Source organism: Myotis lucifugus, unplaced genomic scaffold (assembly GCF_000147115.1).
Source record: "Myotis lucifugus unplaced genomic scaffold, Myoluc2.0 scaffold_100, whole genome shotgun sequence".
NCBI classification, from domain to species: Eukaryota; Metazoa; Chordata; class Mammalia; order Chiroptera; family Vespertilionidae; genus Myotis; species Myotis lucifugus.
Genome location: NW_005871148.1, coordinates 233,311 through 249,524, shown reverse-complemented (window position 1 = coordinate 249,524; position 16,214 = coordinate 233,311). Strand labels below are relative to the sequence as shown.

The 16,214-nt window shown below is 49.5% G+C and overlaps 1 protein-coding gene across 1 annotated transcript in view; it reads left to right on the top strand.

Annotated features, from left to right (window-relative positions):
* The first annotated feature begins 9,802 nt into the window (after nt 1-9,802).
* RUNDC3A (RUN domain containing 3A) overlaps nt 9,803-16,214 on the top strand; it is a 9,574-nt gene continuing 3,162 nt past the window's right edge. The window contains exons 1-8 of the mRNA XM_023756959.1: nt 9,803-9,991; nt 13,792-13,907; nt 14,256-14,404; nt 14,575-14,660; nt 15,388-15,477; nt 15,586-15,666; nt 15,809-15,974; nt 16,097-16,205. Coding sequence (XP_023612727.1) covers nt 9,885-9,991; nt 13,792-13,907; nt 14,256-14,404; nt 14,575-14,660; nt 15,388-15,477; nt 15,586-15,666; nt 15,809-15,974; nt 16,097-16,205 — 904 coding nt within the window. The 5' untranslated portion in view covers nt 9,803-9,884. The remainder of the gene's footprint in view (nt 9,992-13,791; nt 13,908-14,255; nt 14,405-14,574; nt 14,661-15,387; nt 15,478-15,585; nt 15,667-15,808; nt 15,975-16,096; nt 16,206-16,214) is intronic.

The window sequence follows — 16,214 nt, the reverse complement described above, 5'->3', positions numbered from 1 at the left end:
ACTTGGGTGAATATCAGAGAGATGTTGATTGTTTAAAGTAATAGCACTTATTCAATAGATTCAGAAGCTTAATAAACTGAACATGAAACCAACTTCGGGTAGGAGAGGATTTTTCTCTAACAGGGAAGGCCCTTGGACTGAAAATTTTAATAAATCACCTCTCCTCCCCCAACTCCTGTAAACGTGTCTGTAGTGACACCACCCGTCCTCCAGGGGGCCCAGGCTGTTCAGTGTGACTCCTACCTCTCTTGAGCACCCTGCCCCCACCAACACCATACACCACTTCCGGTCTTCCTCCTTCAGTCTTCCCAAAACTCTCTCCCTCTTCTCGCTCTTTCCCTACTGCTCTGATGAGCACAAGCCTATCCCATTAAAATAACCAGTCTTCCCTAAACCTTATGGCAATCCCTCTGCTCTCCCCACAGCTCAACTCCTCAATGAATAGGACTCTCTCCTCTTTCTCCCTCCCATTCCCTCCTCTACTCAAGGCAGCCTGGCTTTCCCGCTACCTCCCCTTCCACTAATAGCGTATTCGTTGCCAAATCTATTGGACACTCCCCAGCTCCTCAGCTGGATTTCTCTGTTGGATTTCACACAGGCAGCCTCTCCCTTCTTGGAAATGTCTGCTCTCAGTTCCCCTCCTAACTCTCTCATGGTTTCTTTTCTATCTTCTTGGCTGGCTCATCTTTCTCCTATCGCTTCTGGCCATGTTGGTGCTCCCCTAAGTTTGTCTTTTCTGAGCTATCTTCTCTCTCCACTCTGCAGACTCTTGTAACTTGGCCCTCTTCCAAGGTGCTCTTATCTCAGCCAATGACACCCCGGCCCACCCATTGCTCAAGCCATAAACCTGGGAGTGACTGAAAACCTTCCACCTTATCTGTCCAGTCACCAAGGAGCCATACATTCACTTCCCTGTAACCAACAAATTTTTAAAACCCCAAATCAGAACCTGTCACTCCTTGCTTTTATTCAAATGCTAATGTTCCAATCCCATAAACTCTAATTTTGAGTTTCTCTTCATTCCCTCCACTTATATACTAACCTAGTAGTCTATAAATATGCATATGCATGTCGTTCTTGTATGATTTGCACAGGACTTGGCACATAGTAGGTGCTCGATAAATCTTTGCTGAATGTGTGCATACTAAAAGGTAAACGTAAGAAGATGAGGAAATACATCACATGCAGTTCCCAATGGCCAAAGCGAAGTGGAATACCACGTAGAAAAAGAGCTCCAGAAATATGTATCAGAGTGTCCTTGAGGCTTGTTTAATACTAAGCCATGCACGAGAAGGTGAAGCTCCACACATCTGAGTCAGTGGTGTTCTGTAAACTAAACAATTCCAAGAGCTTACAGAAGGCTAGTATACAGCCAAGCTTTGACCACCCAGAGTGGACAATCTTTGTTGAAAATACCTATGGCTTGCCCTGGCCTGAGTTCTCAGTGGTTAGAGCGTTGCCTGCGCACCAAAGGGTTTTGGTTTCAATTCCTGGTCAGGGGCACGTGCCTGGGTTGTAGGTTTGACCCCTGACCCTGGTTGGGGCACATGTGGGAGGCAACCAATCGATGTGTCACATTGATGTTTCTCTCTCTTTCCTCTCACTCTTTTTCTCTCTCCCCTCCCTTCTCCCTTCCACTTTCTCTAAATATCAGTGGAAAATTGTCCTCAGGTGAGGATTAACAACACCAAAAAAATATCCAGGGCACTCAGTAGAGACCTCAGATAGTAATATGTTAGTAGTAGGGCTATTTTAACCTTAGAGTAAAGGCAAATTTAGACCTTTCCTGACACCTAAGAAAAATAAACCTCAAATGAATTGTTTATTATGAATAAGTTGACTAATTGCCTGTTAGAACAAAGTCCAGCATTTCGGAAAACAACAAAATCCAGTACCTTGATCCTTATGGCAAGTCACAGTTTGGGAGAAAAAGTTTGCAATGCACACAATCCAAAAATGTTTTATTTTGTTATCTTACCGAATAATAGACAAACATGTAAATTGACCGTCCCTCTGCTATGCTCACCAGCCAATCAGGAGAGTATGCAAATTAACCTAACAAAGATGGTGGTTAATTTGCATACATATGCGTGAAGCAGTGGAGTGAAGACTGAAGGCTCCGGCCAGAGCAGCGAAGGCCTGGGTCCCGGGTGCCAGAGGAAAACCTGTGCCGGCAGCCAGGGGAAGGGAAGGCCTATTGCACACATCTCTTCGTGCAATGGGCGTCTAGTATTTAATAAAAGACTTGTATCTAGAATATATAAAGAATTCCTGCAACTCGATAAAAAAGACAAACAACTCAATAAAAAATTTGCCAAAAGCCTTGAACACCACTTCACAGAAGAAAATATACAAGTGGTTAACGAGCTCAGGAAAAAGGTCAACATTATTAGTTCACAGTGAGATATCATCACATACCCATTACATGGCTAAAATGCAAAAAGACTGAACACACCAAGTGTTGGGAAGGAGATGAAGCACTGGAAATCTGACACATTTGTACATTGAACAAATGGTACAAGCACTTTGGAAACAGGCAGTTTCTTAGAAAGTTAAGCATATACTTACACTATGATTCATTCATTCATTCTTAGATATTTACCCAAGGGAAAATTAAGTATATGTCCACAAAAACATTGAATGAAAATGTTTATGGGAAATTTAAAAAATTGATTGATTGAGAGAGAGAAACATCTATGTGAGAGTGTAACATCGATTGGCTGCCTCCTGCATGCTCCCTACAGGGAATCGAACCCACAACTCAATCATGTGTTTTGGCAACCTTTACAATGAAAGAAGACAGGCATCATAGTACAGCCTATATGATTCCATTTAGATGAAATTCTTAAAAAGACTGGTCTACAGTGACAGAAAGTAGATACTAGTATATGGTTGCCTGGGGTCAAAGGTGGAGCTGGGGATTGACTGGGAAGAGGCACAAAGGACTCTGTTGGTGATGGAAACATTCCCTACCTTGATTGTGTGTGGATACATTTGTCAAAATTCCTTGACCTGTACAATGAACATGGATGCATTTATTGTGTGTGAATTGTGCTTTATTATGTTGATTTTTCAAAATGAAGGAACAAATGGATAAAGTCAAAATAAAATCAGAAATAAAAAATAAATAGAATACCTGAATCATCTACAATAAAAGAAATTGAATCAGTAGTCAAAGATATTCCTACAAAGTAAGTTCCATGACCATATAGCTTCATCATTAAATTTAATCACATATTCCAAACATTCACAAATTATTCCAAGATATAGAAAAAGGGAGGATACTCCTTAACGTGTTTAACAACATAGTATTTTGTTAATCTTTATTGTTAAAAGTATTATATATGTCCCTCTTCCTCTCCCAACAACATAATCTTATACCAAAACCTGGCATGGATAGTACAAGAACAGAAAATAACAGATCCATCTCACTCATGAACATAAATTTTAAAATCCTAAATAAACAAAACATTAGCAAACTGAAACCAGTAACATATAAAAAAGGTAATACATCATGACCCAATTGAGTTATTCAGAAATGAAGTTTGATAACATTAGAAAAATCGATTCATGTAATCATCCACGTGAACATGAGTAAAAAATAAAAACCATATATTGATCTCAAAAACAGAAAAAGCATTTGACAAAATTTACCATTGTTAATAATGTACACTTTGAGCAAACTAAGAATAGAAGAGAACTTCTATAACCTGATAAAGGATATCTATAAAAAACCTCTAGCAAACATCATACTTAATATTGAAGTTTTTCCTTCTGAGATCAGAAACAGGACAAGGATGCTTGATTTGGTGAGGAAGAAACAAATGAACTAATTGTGTAGCAAGAAAATCCAAAAGAAGCTATAGATAAATTATTTCAATTTATAGAAGTGTTGGATACATTCGCAAAATCAACTTAAAGGTTAATTGCACAAAGACAAACAATCCAATTGAAAAATGGTCAAAGGACTTGAATAGACATTTCTCCAAAGAAGATATACAAATGGCCAATAAATACATGAAAATGCTCATCATTAGTCATTAGGAAAATGCAAATCAAAACCACAAAGAGAAACCCCTTTGCATGTATTAGCATGGCTATCATAAAAAAACACACACACAAAATAGCAAGTGTCGAAGAGGCTGTGGAGAAACTGGAACACCCGTACATTACTGATGAGAATGCCAAATGGTTCAGCCACTGTAGAAACAGTTTTACGTTCCTTAAAATGTTAAGCAAAGAATTACCATGTGACACAGCAACTCAAAAGAATTGAAAACATAGATTTAAACAGATACTTGTACACAAATTTTCATAACAGTATGATGAAGGGGATGAAAATGTTTTGGAAACGGACAGTGGTGATGGCTGTGCAGCATTGTGAATGTAATGGATGCCACTGAATTGTACACTTAAAAATGGTTAAGATGGCAAATTTTATGTTATATAAATTTTAACACAAGAAGCAATCAATTGCTTATCTACATCAGCAACAGTTACAAAATAAGTTTTTAACAAGGTACCTTTTAAAATAGCACAAAACATATCAATAAGCTAGGATGCATCTAACAAAATATGAATAAGACTTCTTTGGAGAAACTGATATAATTTTGATAAATTTGAAACACAAGGTAAATTGAAAGAGAGATATATGTACTGTACTGACAGGTTGGAAGACTCTGGATTATAAAGATGTCAATTCCATCCAAACTGAGCTCTAAATTCAAAGCAATCATAATTCCAATATAAATCCTACTAAGTTTAATTGGTTTTTGTTGCATTTGTAAAGTTAATTTTAACATTATTATAGAAATGCAGGGGGCCAAGAAGAAAACAAGCCACTCGTGAAGAAGATAAGATGGGAGGACTTGCCTTACCGGTCACCAAGACATTATAAAGTTTTAATGATTTAGACATTAAAACCAAGAGACACTGGAGCAAAATATAGAGCTGAGAAACAGACCCGCACTTGTATGGGTACTTGATGTGAGAGAGATGGCAGGTCAAAGAGGTGGGAAGAGGCCCTTAAACAAACAAACAAATGGTGTTGGATCAAAATGAACTTGGACACCCATCCTATGCCATACACAAAATTTAGTTCAAGTGAATTATAGGCTTTAAAGTAAAATAACAGTATAAAACTCTTGTATGGTAACATAAAAAAATACACCATAACCTCAAGTTAGAAAAGATTTCTTACTAAATAGGAGACAACAAGCATCTATTGTTAAAAATGATACATTTCATTATATTAAAATTAAGAATTTTTGTTCATGAAAAGATACAATAAAGAGAACCAAATGGCAAGTCACAGAATGTGCGGAGCTATTTGTAGGACATATAAGTGACAAAAGGCACAAAGCAGCTGAAAAACAGTCCAAGAGAAAATGAGCAAAATGCTTTGAATGGGAACTTCAGAGTAGAGAAAACCCAAATGACTAATAAGCGTGTGAAAAGAATACTCAAGTTCATTAACAAACATGGAAATGCCAACTAAAATGCAATGTATATGCAACAACAGTATTCAAAGTCAGAGAGAGGAAGTGGAAGTGTACTTTTGTAAGATTCTTTTTTCTTCACCAAATGAATAGCCACATCCTGAATGTCAGGGGTACGTGGATCTGTTTTAGGAAAACTGTCGCATCATCTGGCACAGCAGTTAAACCGGGGCCACCTGGGGCTACTGCTTTGTCATGTCCACCATTATCTGGCTGTTGTCAAGGGCCAGACTGATGAGTTAAATGGAGACATCACAGGGACCACCACTCCTGCATCCTTTGTGGTCTATAATCACTATCATTCTACCTCGCATGGGGTATTCCTTCTGATGTACTATCTAGGCAAGGGTAGGGGGCCATCTCCACTTCTCACTCCCTACTCTAACGGCTCTTATTTTAGGAAACCAATGTGAGAGTTCTGCTAGCTGTTAAGTACTATATTCTATTCCCGTTATGGATTCGGGGACCAGGGAAATAATCACCAGGTGAATAAGTGGACCTATTACACCCACTGTGGGATGAACTTGACCAGGTCTCCTTTTATCGCCTGGCCTGTGTATGTCCTATTCTAATATGTGTTCTTTTTAAAATTTTTAAAAAATTAATTTGAGAGATAGATAGAAATGTCGACTTGTTGTTTCACATACTTATGCATTCATTGGTTGATTCTTGTAGGTCTCCTGCCTGAGGATCAAACCTGGTACCGTGGAGCATTGGGAAGACACTGATCAATTGAGCTACCTGTCCAGGCTCTCATATGTGTTCTCAATGGCATTTTGGTCCCCTAGTATCAGAGTCAGCTCAGACCCTGTATCCAAAGTCTTGAAAGATCTGAGTATTCCCTTTTCCTCAGGGTACAGTTGCTCAGATAAATGGCTATGAGTACCTTTGGGGGAAGAGTGAGATAATTATCCTATATAATTAGGAGCTAATATGCTAATTAGACTGAACAGCAGAACAACCGTCTGGATGACCTTCCGGATGAAGCCGGAGCCCCTTGCACGAATTTCGTGCATCGGGCCTCTAGTTATGATATAAGCTTCTGTGGCATTGCAAGATTTTTCCTGAAGGAAACTGGCCGCCCCTTCGATCAATGGGCTCTGCAGCCAAAAATGCTTTGAGTCTGGAAATTGGGGAGGGATCATGATTTTCCTTTGCAGTGGGTGACATCAGCCTCCTGCTAACTCCTTCTTGCTCACTTTTGGCTATGTAAGTCATGAAACGCCATCATTGGCTGTCCACCTACCTAGAAAGACCATGGTCTATTGGCCATCACACTGCAGCCCAGCTTGCCATTTGGTCCTTGTGCCCATTACAGTAATTATGTCCGCCTTGACTCTGAAGACTAAGTACTGTAACCTGGCCTCATTCTGAGCTCCTGTCATACCCACTGACTCTAGGAAGCCCAGTTCCATAGCAGCTTCTGCTGCTATCAACAAGGAAGGAGGTTACCATCTGGGGTGGCTGATCCCAAATACCAAGGACAAACTGGGTGCTACACAATGAAGTCAGGGAGCACTATGTCTGGGACCCGTGGAATGCCCCAATGTGCCTCTTCCTGCTTCCATGTCCTATAGTAAAGGTTAAAGAAAAATGGTAGCAATTCAATTCTGAGGATTTAGAGCAGGGGTCCTCAAACTACGGCCCGCGGGCCACACGCAAATACAAATATTGTATTTGTTCCCGTTTTGTTTTTTTACTTCAAAATAAGATATGTGCAGTGTGCATAGGAATTTGTTCATAGTTTTTTTTTTTAAAACTATAGTCCGGCCCTCCAACGGTCTGAGGGACAGTGAACTGGCCACCTGTTTAAAAAGTTTGAGGACCCCTGATTTAGAGTCTTCAAAAATGAAGGTTTGGCCCTGGCTGGTGTGGGTCAGTGGTTGGAGCATTGGCCCACGCACTAAAGGGTCATGGGTTCAGTTCCTGATCAAGGGCACATGTCTGGGTGGCAGGTTCAATCCCCAACCCTGGTTAGGGTACATGCAGGAGGTAACCAATTGATGTGTCTCTCTCACATCAATGTTTCTCTCTCCCTCCCTCCTTCCTTTCTACTCTCTCTCTCTAAAAAAAAGAAGAATGAAGGTTTGGTCACCTGGCCTCATTAAAAAACAAACTGAAGTGCCCTTTTAGGGCAAAGTGAAAATAAAATGAGTAATGGAAGAGGAAAGTTATAAATATCAACTTCTGACAAGTTTCAGAAATAATTATTGCAGAAGCTATGTGTATTTTCTTTCTTGCTTGTTTTGTACCATATACTCTATATATTAATTTCCCCATCCTTTTTTTCCCTTATTATTTTATGTAAGGATTTTTGTTGGTAGTAAACTTTATAATTTAGTCTTTATGTTTACAGAATCCTCTAGAGGAAATGTGGCTGAACTACTAGTAGGAGAGGTATTAACATCACCCAGAGATGACTGACTACTGTTACTGGAGAGACTGCATCTCCACTTTATTTTATTAATATTTTTATTGATTTCAGAGAGCAAGATCAATGATGAGAGAGGATCATTGATTGGCTGCCTCCTGCACACCCCACACTGGGGATGGAGCCCACAACCTGGGCATGTGCCCTGGCCGTGATTCGAACCATGACCTCCTGGTTTATAGACCTATGCTCAACCGCTGAGCCACAACGGGTAGGGCTGTCAATATTCTTTAAACTGCACATTCGTGTTTTGTATGCTCTTTTGTGCATAATATATATCTTGAATTGAAAAACAAAAGAACATCATTATTACCAACGGCTATGAGTCTGAAGGCAGGAGGATGCTGGGAAGAGCTTCTAGAGATGAGGCAAAAGAGGGACAGAAAAGACCTAGTCTAAGGTCCCAGAAGCCAAGAACTGAGGCTGAGTGAACATCAGATCTGAGCCAGTGGTCAGGACCTGCTCCCCAGCCCCAAGGGAGCCAGAGCAGCATGGGGAACTTCTCATCTCCTCCTCCTGTTGGCGCTGGCAGAGGACGCCTGCTTGCTGGTCATACTCAGATATGGGTGCACATCTCAATCAATGTGGAGCTGTTGATCACCAACTAGCAGAGTAGAATAAATCCAGTAATTAGGTAGAGTTGGTGCCCACATATGAGCTGAACCCTGGGATGGACATTCCTGAGGCCAGATGGGGAAGTTGGGTGAACCCCTTTAACCAACACAGAAAGGCTTTCTGTGGAAGCTGGAGATTCAGTGGGTGAAAAAGAACAGGTTGAGTGGGGAATGACGCAGGTGGGAGGAGGGATGTAAGAGAACAACTGGGAGGTAAAGGGCAGCGGGAAGCCAGACTGTGCCTCCATCTCCCCCACCTTCCTGAAAAAGATGCAACCAGCTTTTCGGGGACCTTCTCAGCGTTGCAGAGAGGGTTGGTGGCACCATGCAACAATGTTGGCAGCCAAGAGGTTAACCGAAAGCCAGATGCCCCTAGGGTGGTGCGAGGGGGTAGGGCTGCGAGGGGAAGCAGTGCCGTGGCTGCACCTCTCCAGTTGCCTTGAGACTACTGTGGGCACCAGCTGGATTGCTGGGAATCCCCACAAACCCCAGGCCCCCAGCTGTCAGTCTGCTCTCCACTCAGCCCTGAGCGGTTCCCGGCTCTGGGCTCCTGCGGCTGATGGTGCATTCCCATCCCCCGCCCCGGGAGCAGTGGACTCCGCGGGCTGGCGCAGCCAAGTGGAGCCTGGACTCAGACAGATGCGTAGTCTCTCTGACTGCTCCTTGGCCTCCTGAGTCAGCGGTGCAGGGCCACCTGCGCTCTCTGCACACAGACCTGGCCCAGGTCTTGTTAAGATACTGAAGGGAAGGGAGGTGCTGGGATGGGGGTACAGCAGGTGAGGACCTCCATTACCCAGGGTGAAATCTGAGCTAGACACCGCTGACCACAGGTCAGACACTGGGGAGTAGAGGAGCTGGAGCTCAGAGACGTAAGACGAGGGGTCCCGGGCTCTGGATATGGGGGTGGGGGACAGGCCAGATACCCCCTCTTACTCCTTCCAATCGCTGCCTCTTCCAGGGACCCCCTCCGACCTCCCGGAGGTCCTGGTCCTCTCCCCGCCCCCACGAAATCCTGCTTCCTCTGCGGATTGGTCCCTGGCCTGCCGGGGGGCGGAGTCCAAGGGCCGTGACGTCACTGGCGGGGGGGCAGACGGCTAGAGGAGGGGGTGACGGGCCCCGGCTCAGCACCTCGGAGAGCTCCCTCCCCGGCCTTGTTTTGCTCCCAATCGCCGCCTGGGGAGGGAGCCTAGGGGCCGGCACCCGCGCAGTAGCAGGGGGATGGCCGTAGAGGGGTCGAGGGGCCCCGATGGGCAGAAGGCCCAGCGGTGATCCGGCGGGGAGGCCGGGGTGCCGGGCGGGGTAAGGGGCAGCTGGCAGCGGCAGCAGGGGCTGCACATCTGGATGGAAGCGAGCTTTGTCCTGACCACCATGGCTCTGGGGCTGTCCTCCAAGAAGGCGTCTTCCCGCAACGTGGCCGTGGAGCGTAGGAACCTGATTACCGTGTGCAGGTGGGCTCTGCTGGCGGGCGGGGTGGCGCGGGCGGGGAGCGGGGTTGGCCAGCTCTGGAAACCGGGGCGAGCTGCCTGCGGGAGGATGCACGGCCGCCGCGGAGACAAGGAAGGTGGCACAGGGTTCAGAGGAGCGCGTCCACCATCCTGTGGGAGGGGGTTTGGAGGCCTGGTTCCTACCCTTCTAGGCCAAGCCAGGCCTTGCCCAGCCCGAGGCCTGGAGGGTGGGGGGTGTTTAATTGGCGCTGCAGCTTCCTGTGAGAACCAGGAAGTGACACGGTGCGAGGGGGAGGGTGGTGGTTGGCTCCCCTGCTGAGGACAGGGCGGCAGGATAGGCGATCGCTGCCCTCCAGGCATCCCCATTCCCACCAATAGCCTGGCCTCTCTGGAGCGGGCTTTTCTGGGAGGTTTTCCAGTGCTCAGTCCTGAAGCAGAAACGGTGTCCTCCTTCTCTGGGCAGCTCCGACCTGTGGCAGAGTCAACAGGGCCGGTGGGCGAAGACCCTGAACTCATCCAGTGAAGGGCGAGGGTGCTGCCCTTGCTCTGGGAAGGACTGAGGGCCTGGCCGCAGAAACCTGGGTCTCCTTGGTTCAAGGCGAGGAGGTTGGGAGGGCAGGCCCACTGGTCCCTGAGGGTGGGCTGTTGCAGTGGTGAGAAGATCCCCCTGCTTTCTGGGGGCCCAGGAAGTGAGCCTCCCACTGCAGCCTGCAGGGACTCACCCTCCCTGGGCTGCTCTGAAGCCAGGCAGGGCCATTAGCTCAGCCTCTGCCTCAGCCCTCACTGTACTCATCTCTCCTTCTCGGATCCCCATGCCAGCTGCCGTCACCTGCAGTCTCCCTGCTCCCCCCACCCCCGGGCCTCCTCTGAGGGCAGGGAGCTTCCAGTGCACATCTCAGCGGTTTCCCTTGCCAGCTCCACCTGCCTGTACACAGGAGTCAGTGCCCACCTGATGCCCTGGCTACTGTGTCCTATAGCTCCTTCCAGGTTCCTGGGCACACACCCAGCCACAGGGCGCCTGTCTCACACCACTAGATCCCTCGTGCCTGGCACAGTGCCGTGCACATCAGGCCTCCTGAAGATGCCTGACGTGTTATAGAAGGGATGAGTCAAGTGTAGACCTCTGCCTCCGCCCTCACACCTCAACTTCTGCCAGTGTGGTGTAAAACCAGGATTTCTGCCTTTGGGGCCAGATGGTCCTAGGTTCAAGCTCTTGCTCCATCAGTTATTAGCTGTGCAACTGTGGTGAAGTCTTCTACTCATTCCGGGTCTTGGGTGCCTCATCACCCCCGTTATAGATGTAACCGCCATGCCAAGGAATGGAATGACACAATCCCTGTAGGAGTCTAGCCCCAGTGCCTGGCACACAGCAGCCCTGTCCTGATGACACCCTTCCTGTCCCTCTCCTCCCTCCTGACCTCCTCGGCTCCTCTTCTTTCTCTTGCCAGCCAGGACAGCTGGGCCTCTTGAGTGTGTGGGGGAGGGGGAACTCCCCTTGGCCTAGGCTGCAGAAGCAGAGGTTCTGGTGGGTTGAAAATGGGCTGAGAGCTGCTGGTGTGAGAGAGAGAGTTTGGGGAGAATCAGGGGCATGACAAAGGCTAAGAAACCCCTCGGGCCTCGGCTGCCTCATCACTGTCACATGGTTTGCCTCCAGCTCCCAGAACAGGTCCCTTTAGCAAGCTGAGGTCTCCCCTGGGCCCTGGCCTCCCTGTCTCCATGGCAACTTGCAGCAGCCACTGCACCTCCTAACAGGGAGCACACCATGGAGCTCCCGGGGGCGACGACCATCTCTGCAGCACCCCTGAGGGCAGATACTGCGATGCTGAAACCAGCCCCAGGCCCCCACTGTGGTCTGACCCAGATGATCAGAAATCATCAGGGTGTGGGGGCTGCATAATGAATCCCAGATAATACCCTAAACACAGGCTCCTTCTGGCAGGCCCAGCCTCTCCGCACCTCAGGATTACACACACTCACCTTCTTCTGGTCCTGTCTGGGATCTGAACCAACATTTAATGAGGCAGGTCATACTGTTCCTGTTTGCACCTAGACAATGGGCCTCTACGAGAGGAAATGACTTGTCCAAAGCCACGTGGGTATCACCAGGAAACAGGATTGGAGTCCAGCAGGCTGCCTTCCCCTAGTGCAACCCCAAAACAGACCTGGCTCTGAGCTCAAGCCAGACCAGCTCTAAGTCCAAAGGGAAGTAAGGAAGGTCCGTGGACCCAGCTGTGCCATTGGCCTGAGAGCCAAGGAGGCCAGTGCCCGAGGGCTGGAGCACAGAGTGGAGGACAGAGGGCAGAGCAGGCAGTGGCTGCTCAGGTCCTTGGGAACTTGACAGCCACCAGAGGACCGCGATATAGCAGAGAGAGCAAGGGCTTTGGAATCAGACATACTTACTTGAGTCCTCAGAAGCTGTGTGATGTGACTCTGAACAGATCCGTCGACCACTTGGACCCTCAGTTACCTTCTATGTCGGTGATGGCGAACCTTTTGAGCTCGGCGTGTCAGCACTTTGAAAAACCCTAACTTAACTCTGGTGCCGTGTCACATATAGAAATTTTTTGATATTTGCAACCATAGTAAAACAAAGACTTATATTTTTGATATTTATTTTATATATTTAAATGCCATTTAACAAAGAAAAATCAACCAAAAAAATGAGTTCGCGTGTCACCTCTGACACACGTGTCATAGGTTCGCCATCACTGTCCTATGTGAACTGGGGATGAGGTTGGTGATAAGAGGAACTACTTCCCAGGACTGGTGTAGGGATGGATGAGATGATACTGCAAAGTACAGTGCTTGGCCAATTACAGGGCATGATAAGCTTAGGGGGGGAGGGCAGTTTCCAGCAGCCCCTGTATCTGCTCTGCCCCCCACAACAGGGCAATATGGGATGTTGGGACCCTTGCCCTCAGCCCTGCCCCACACATTGCAGCATGGCAGGTGGAGATGCAGGGGTTAGGAGTAGGGACTGCAGAGGGAGCTGAGGCTTTAAGCAGGACTGCAGAGGGGGATGGTGCTGCTGGGCTGACTCCCTCCTTCTCTGACCCCCAAGGCCCCTTCCACAGATCTGCAGCCACTGCTCCCTCCCACCCAGCCTGTCTGTCAGGCCCACACTCTGCACCTCCCCCAGCCCAGCTCTACACCTCCTGGTTCTGGGCAGCTGGTGTGTGGGCGGCTAAGCTGGGAAGGAAAGGGGACGGGGCGGGGGGAGGGGGGGCTTGGTGTGCTGAGAGCCCACCTGGTCACCATGCATACCCACACCCCCTGTTTTCAGTGCCAACTCACAGCCCTGGCACAGGTGACCCCCCCACTCCAGAAGGTACTGAAGGTTATTCCAGCAAAAGCAGAAGGCAGCTCAGTGCAGGGGTACAAACCAGCTTCTAACTCCTACCTGACCCCCAACACGGACTTGGGAATGCAACTCCAAAGGGTGGGCAAGGAGGGGCTCTGGGAAGCCTCCGCTCTGGGCGCCTGGACTTGCTACCTATTGTTTCACCCCCTCTCATACCTTGTTCCCAAAGCTTCCTTTCTCTGGCTGTCACCCTTCCTGTCACCCACTTTGTCAATCAGTCTCCCACCTGCTGCCCTAGCACGCCCATGTCACAGCACCTCTATGGTCGCTCTATTCTCGCCTGTCTCCCACCCTCCTTCCCTCTGCCACCCGCTACATCCATGCTCTTCGTGACCTCTCCTCTGCCCTTTGTCCCTCTCTTTGCCTGATGCCCCTCCCCCGCCACCATCACCCTGTCTTCTCACCCGATACCCCCGGCCCCTTCTCCCTACCCCCCACCCAGGTTCTCTGTGAAAACGCTGCTGGAGAAGTACACAGCAGAGCCCATCGATGACTCGTCCGAGGAGTTTGTGAATTTTGCAGCCATCTTAGAGCAGATCCTCAGCCACCGCTTCAAAGGTGGGCCCAGGTTCCTGTCCTTATTGCCCAGCCCTCCCAACCCCCATCCTTTAGCTCCCAGCCACTCCACTCGGATCTACTCTGTGGCTTTCTGAACCCCATCACTGACCCTGGTCCCAGTTCTGGTCTATGTACAGAAACTCGTGCAGAGTTAGGAAGAGGGGAAGGGGTCTTCTGGACATGCAGTTATAGGCATGTGCCCTTTGTGTACATGCAGGTGTGCGCACACATGTTTGGGGCAGGCACTATGTATGTGCGTGGCTTACACTTATGCATGTGTGTGACCCATTACATGGGTCCTCTCTAAACTCCCTTGTCTCGCTGAGCCCCCTCCCTGCCCTGGCTCAGCCTGTGCCCCAGCAGGTCCAGTGAGCTGGTTCAGCTCAGATGGGCAGCGGGGCTTCTGGGACTATATCCGGCTGGCCTGCAACAAAGTGCCCAACAACTGTGTGAGCAGCATCGAGAACATGGAGAACATCAGCACAGCCCGAGCCAAGGTGAGCGGCTTGCAATGGGCAGGACCCGGGCAGCTTCTCTCGGCTCTGGGTGTCGGGGAACTGCCTGCTCCTTGGTCCTCACCTCTGCCATGATGACGGGAGAACAGCCACAGGTCCAGACCAATGGCGCACACACGAGTCCCTTCAGTAAAGGTGAGCATGCTTTCCAGGGCCGGGCGTGGATCCGAGTAGCACTGATGGAGAAGCGCATGTCGGAATACATCACCACAGCCCTGCGGGACACCCGGACCACCAGGTCAGACCCTCTCAGTCAGCTCAGACCACAGGTCCCAGTGTGCATGTCCATTTTCTAAACACACTTGATCCTTAACTTCCTGCAGCAACCTTTCCTAGCTGCACTACAACTCCCAGCATGCACCTCGTTTCCCTCTCTCCCAGTCTGTCCACAGGTCAGCCTAGTCTGCAGTCAGGATACACACCTTTGGCACCATCATCACCTCTTCCAAATAAAATTCATTATCCCCAACCCAGCACCAGACTCACACATCTCTACCTTCAGACACACATCTGGACAAGTCTCAACCATGTATCGTTTTACTTGTTGGCCTTGTTCCGTGTCCTACAGCAGCCCTGCCTGTTGGGACTGCAGCGTCCCAGCTCGCGGAGCTTCATTCCCTGCACTGGGCCCCGGGGCACGGGCAGGACCACAGGCGAGATGTGCCCGTGGGGAATGGTGTGTTTCCTGATTTTAAGGACCGGGGTGACTCAGTACTTGGTGGGAAACAGAGGAGAGCCTATTCTCAGGGGACACACGGTCCAATAGGTGGGAGACACAGGTGCTACTCCCAGGGGGCCCCAGTTCGAGGGGAGACACAAGACCCACACCTGAGGGATGAGCAGAAGCAGATACCTCCTTCCTCTAAGAAAGGTTTGTGGTAAACCAACCAGAGAGATCCCGAGGGACGCGGGCTCCAGGGAGGGTGCTGCACCCTAAGTCCCTCCACCCCCGCCTCTCTCCACAGGCGTTTCTATGACTCAGGAGCCATCATGCTGAGAGAGGAAGCCACGGTCCTCACGGGGATGCTGATAGGGCTGAGCGCCATAGACTTCAGGTGGGGCCTCGGTGTCGGGGCCCGCGCGGTGGCTGTGGAGGGGTGTCCCCACTCACGAATGTACACACCCCCCAACTCTCATACCCACCCCGTGGGTTCTGTTCCCAGCTTCTGCCTGAAGGGTGAAGTGCTGGATGGGAAGACCCCCGTGGTCATCGACTACACGCCCTACCTGAAGTTCACCCAGAGGTGAGGCGCGGGATGGCTGCGCTGGGTCCGGGAGATCCCGGGCGGAGGGACGGGCAGGGGGGCAGGGGGGCAGGGGGCTGGCTGGGGCGGCGCGGGATGCAGGGGCGGGCGAGCCTGCGGTGCCCCCTGCTCCTCCCGCCAGCTACGACTACCTGACCGACGAGGAGGAGCGGCACAGCGCCGAGAGCAGCACCAGCGAGGACAACTCTCCCGAGCACCCGTACCTGCCGCTCGTCACCGACGAGGACAGCTGGTACAGCAAGTGGCACAAGATGGAGCAGAAGTTTCGCATCGTCTACGCGCAGAAGGTGTGCGCGGCGCGGGCGGCAGGCAGCTGGGTGGGTGGGGGGGTGCGGGCCGGGCGGTGCCGGGACCCTCCTCTCCGCCGCCGGGCTCACCCTCCCCGGCCGGGCTCCCCGGCGCCCCGCAGGGCTACCTGGAGGAGCTGGTGCGTCTGCGCGAGTCGCAGCTGAAGGACCTGGAGGCGGAGAACCGGCGGCTACAGCTGCAGCTGGAGGAGGCGGCGGCGCAGAACCAACGCGAGAAGC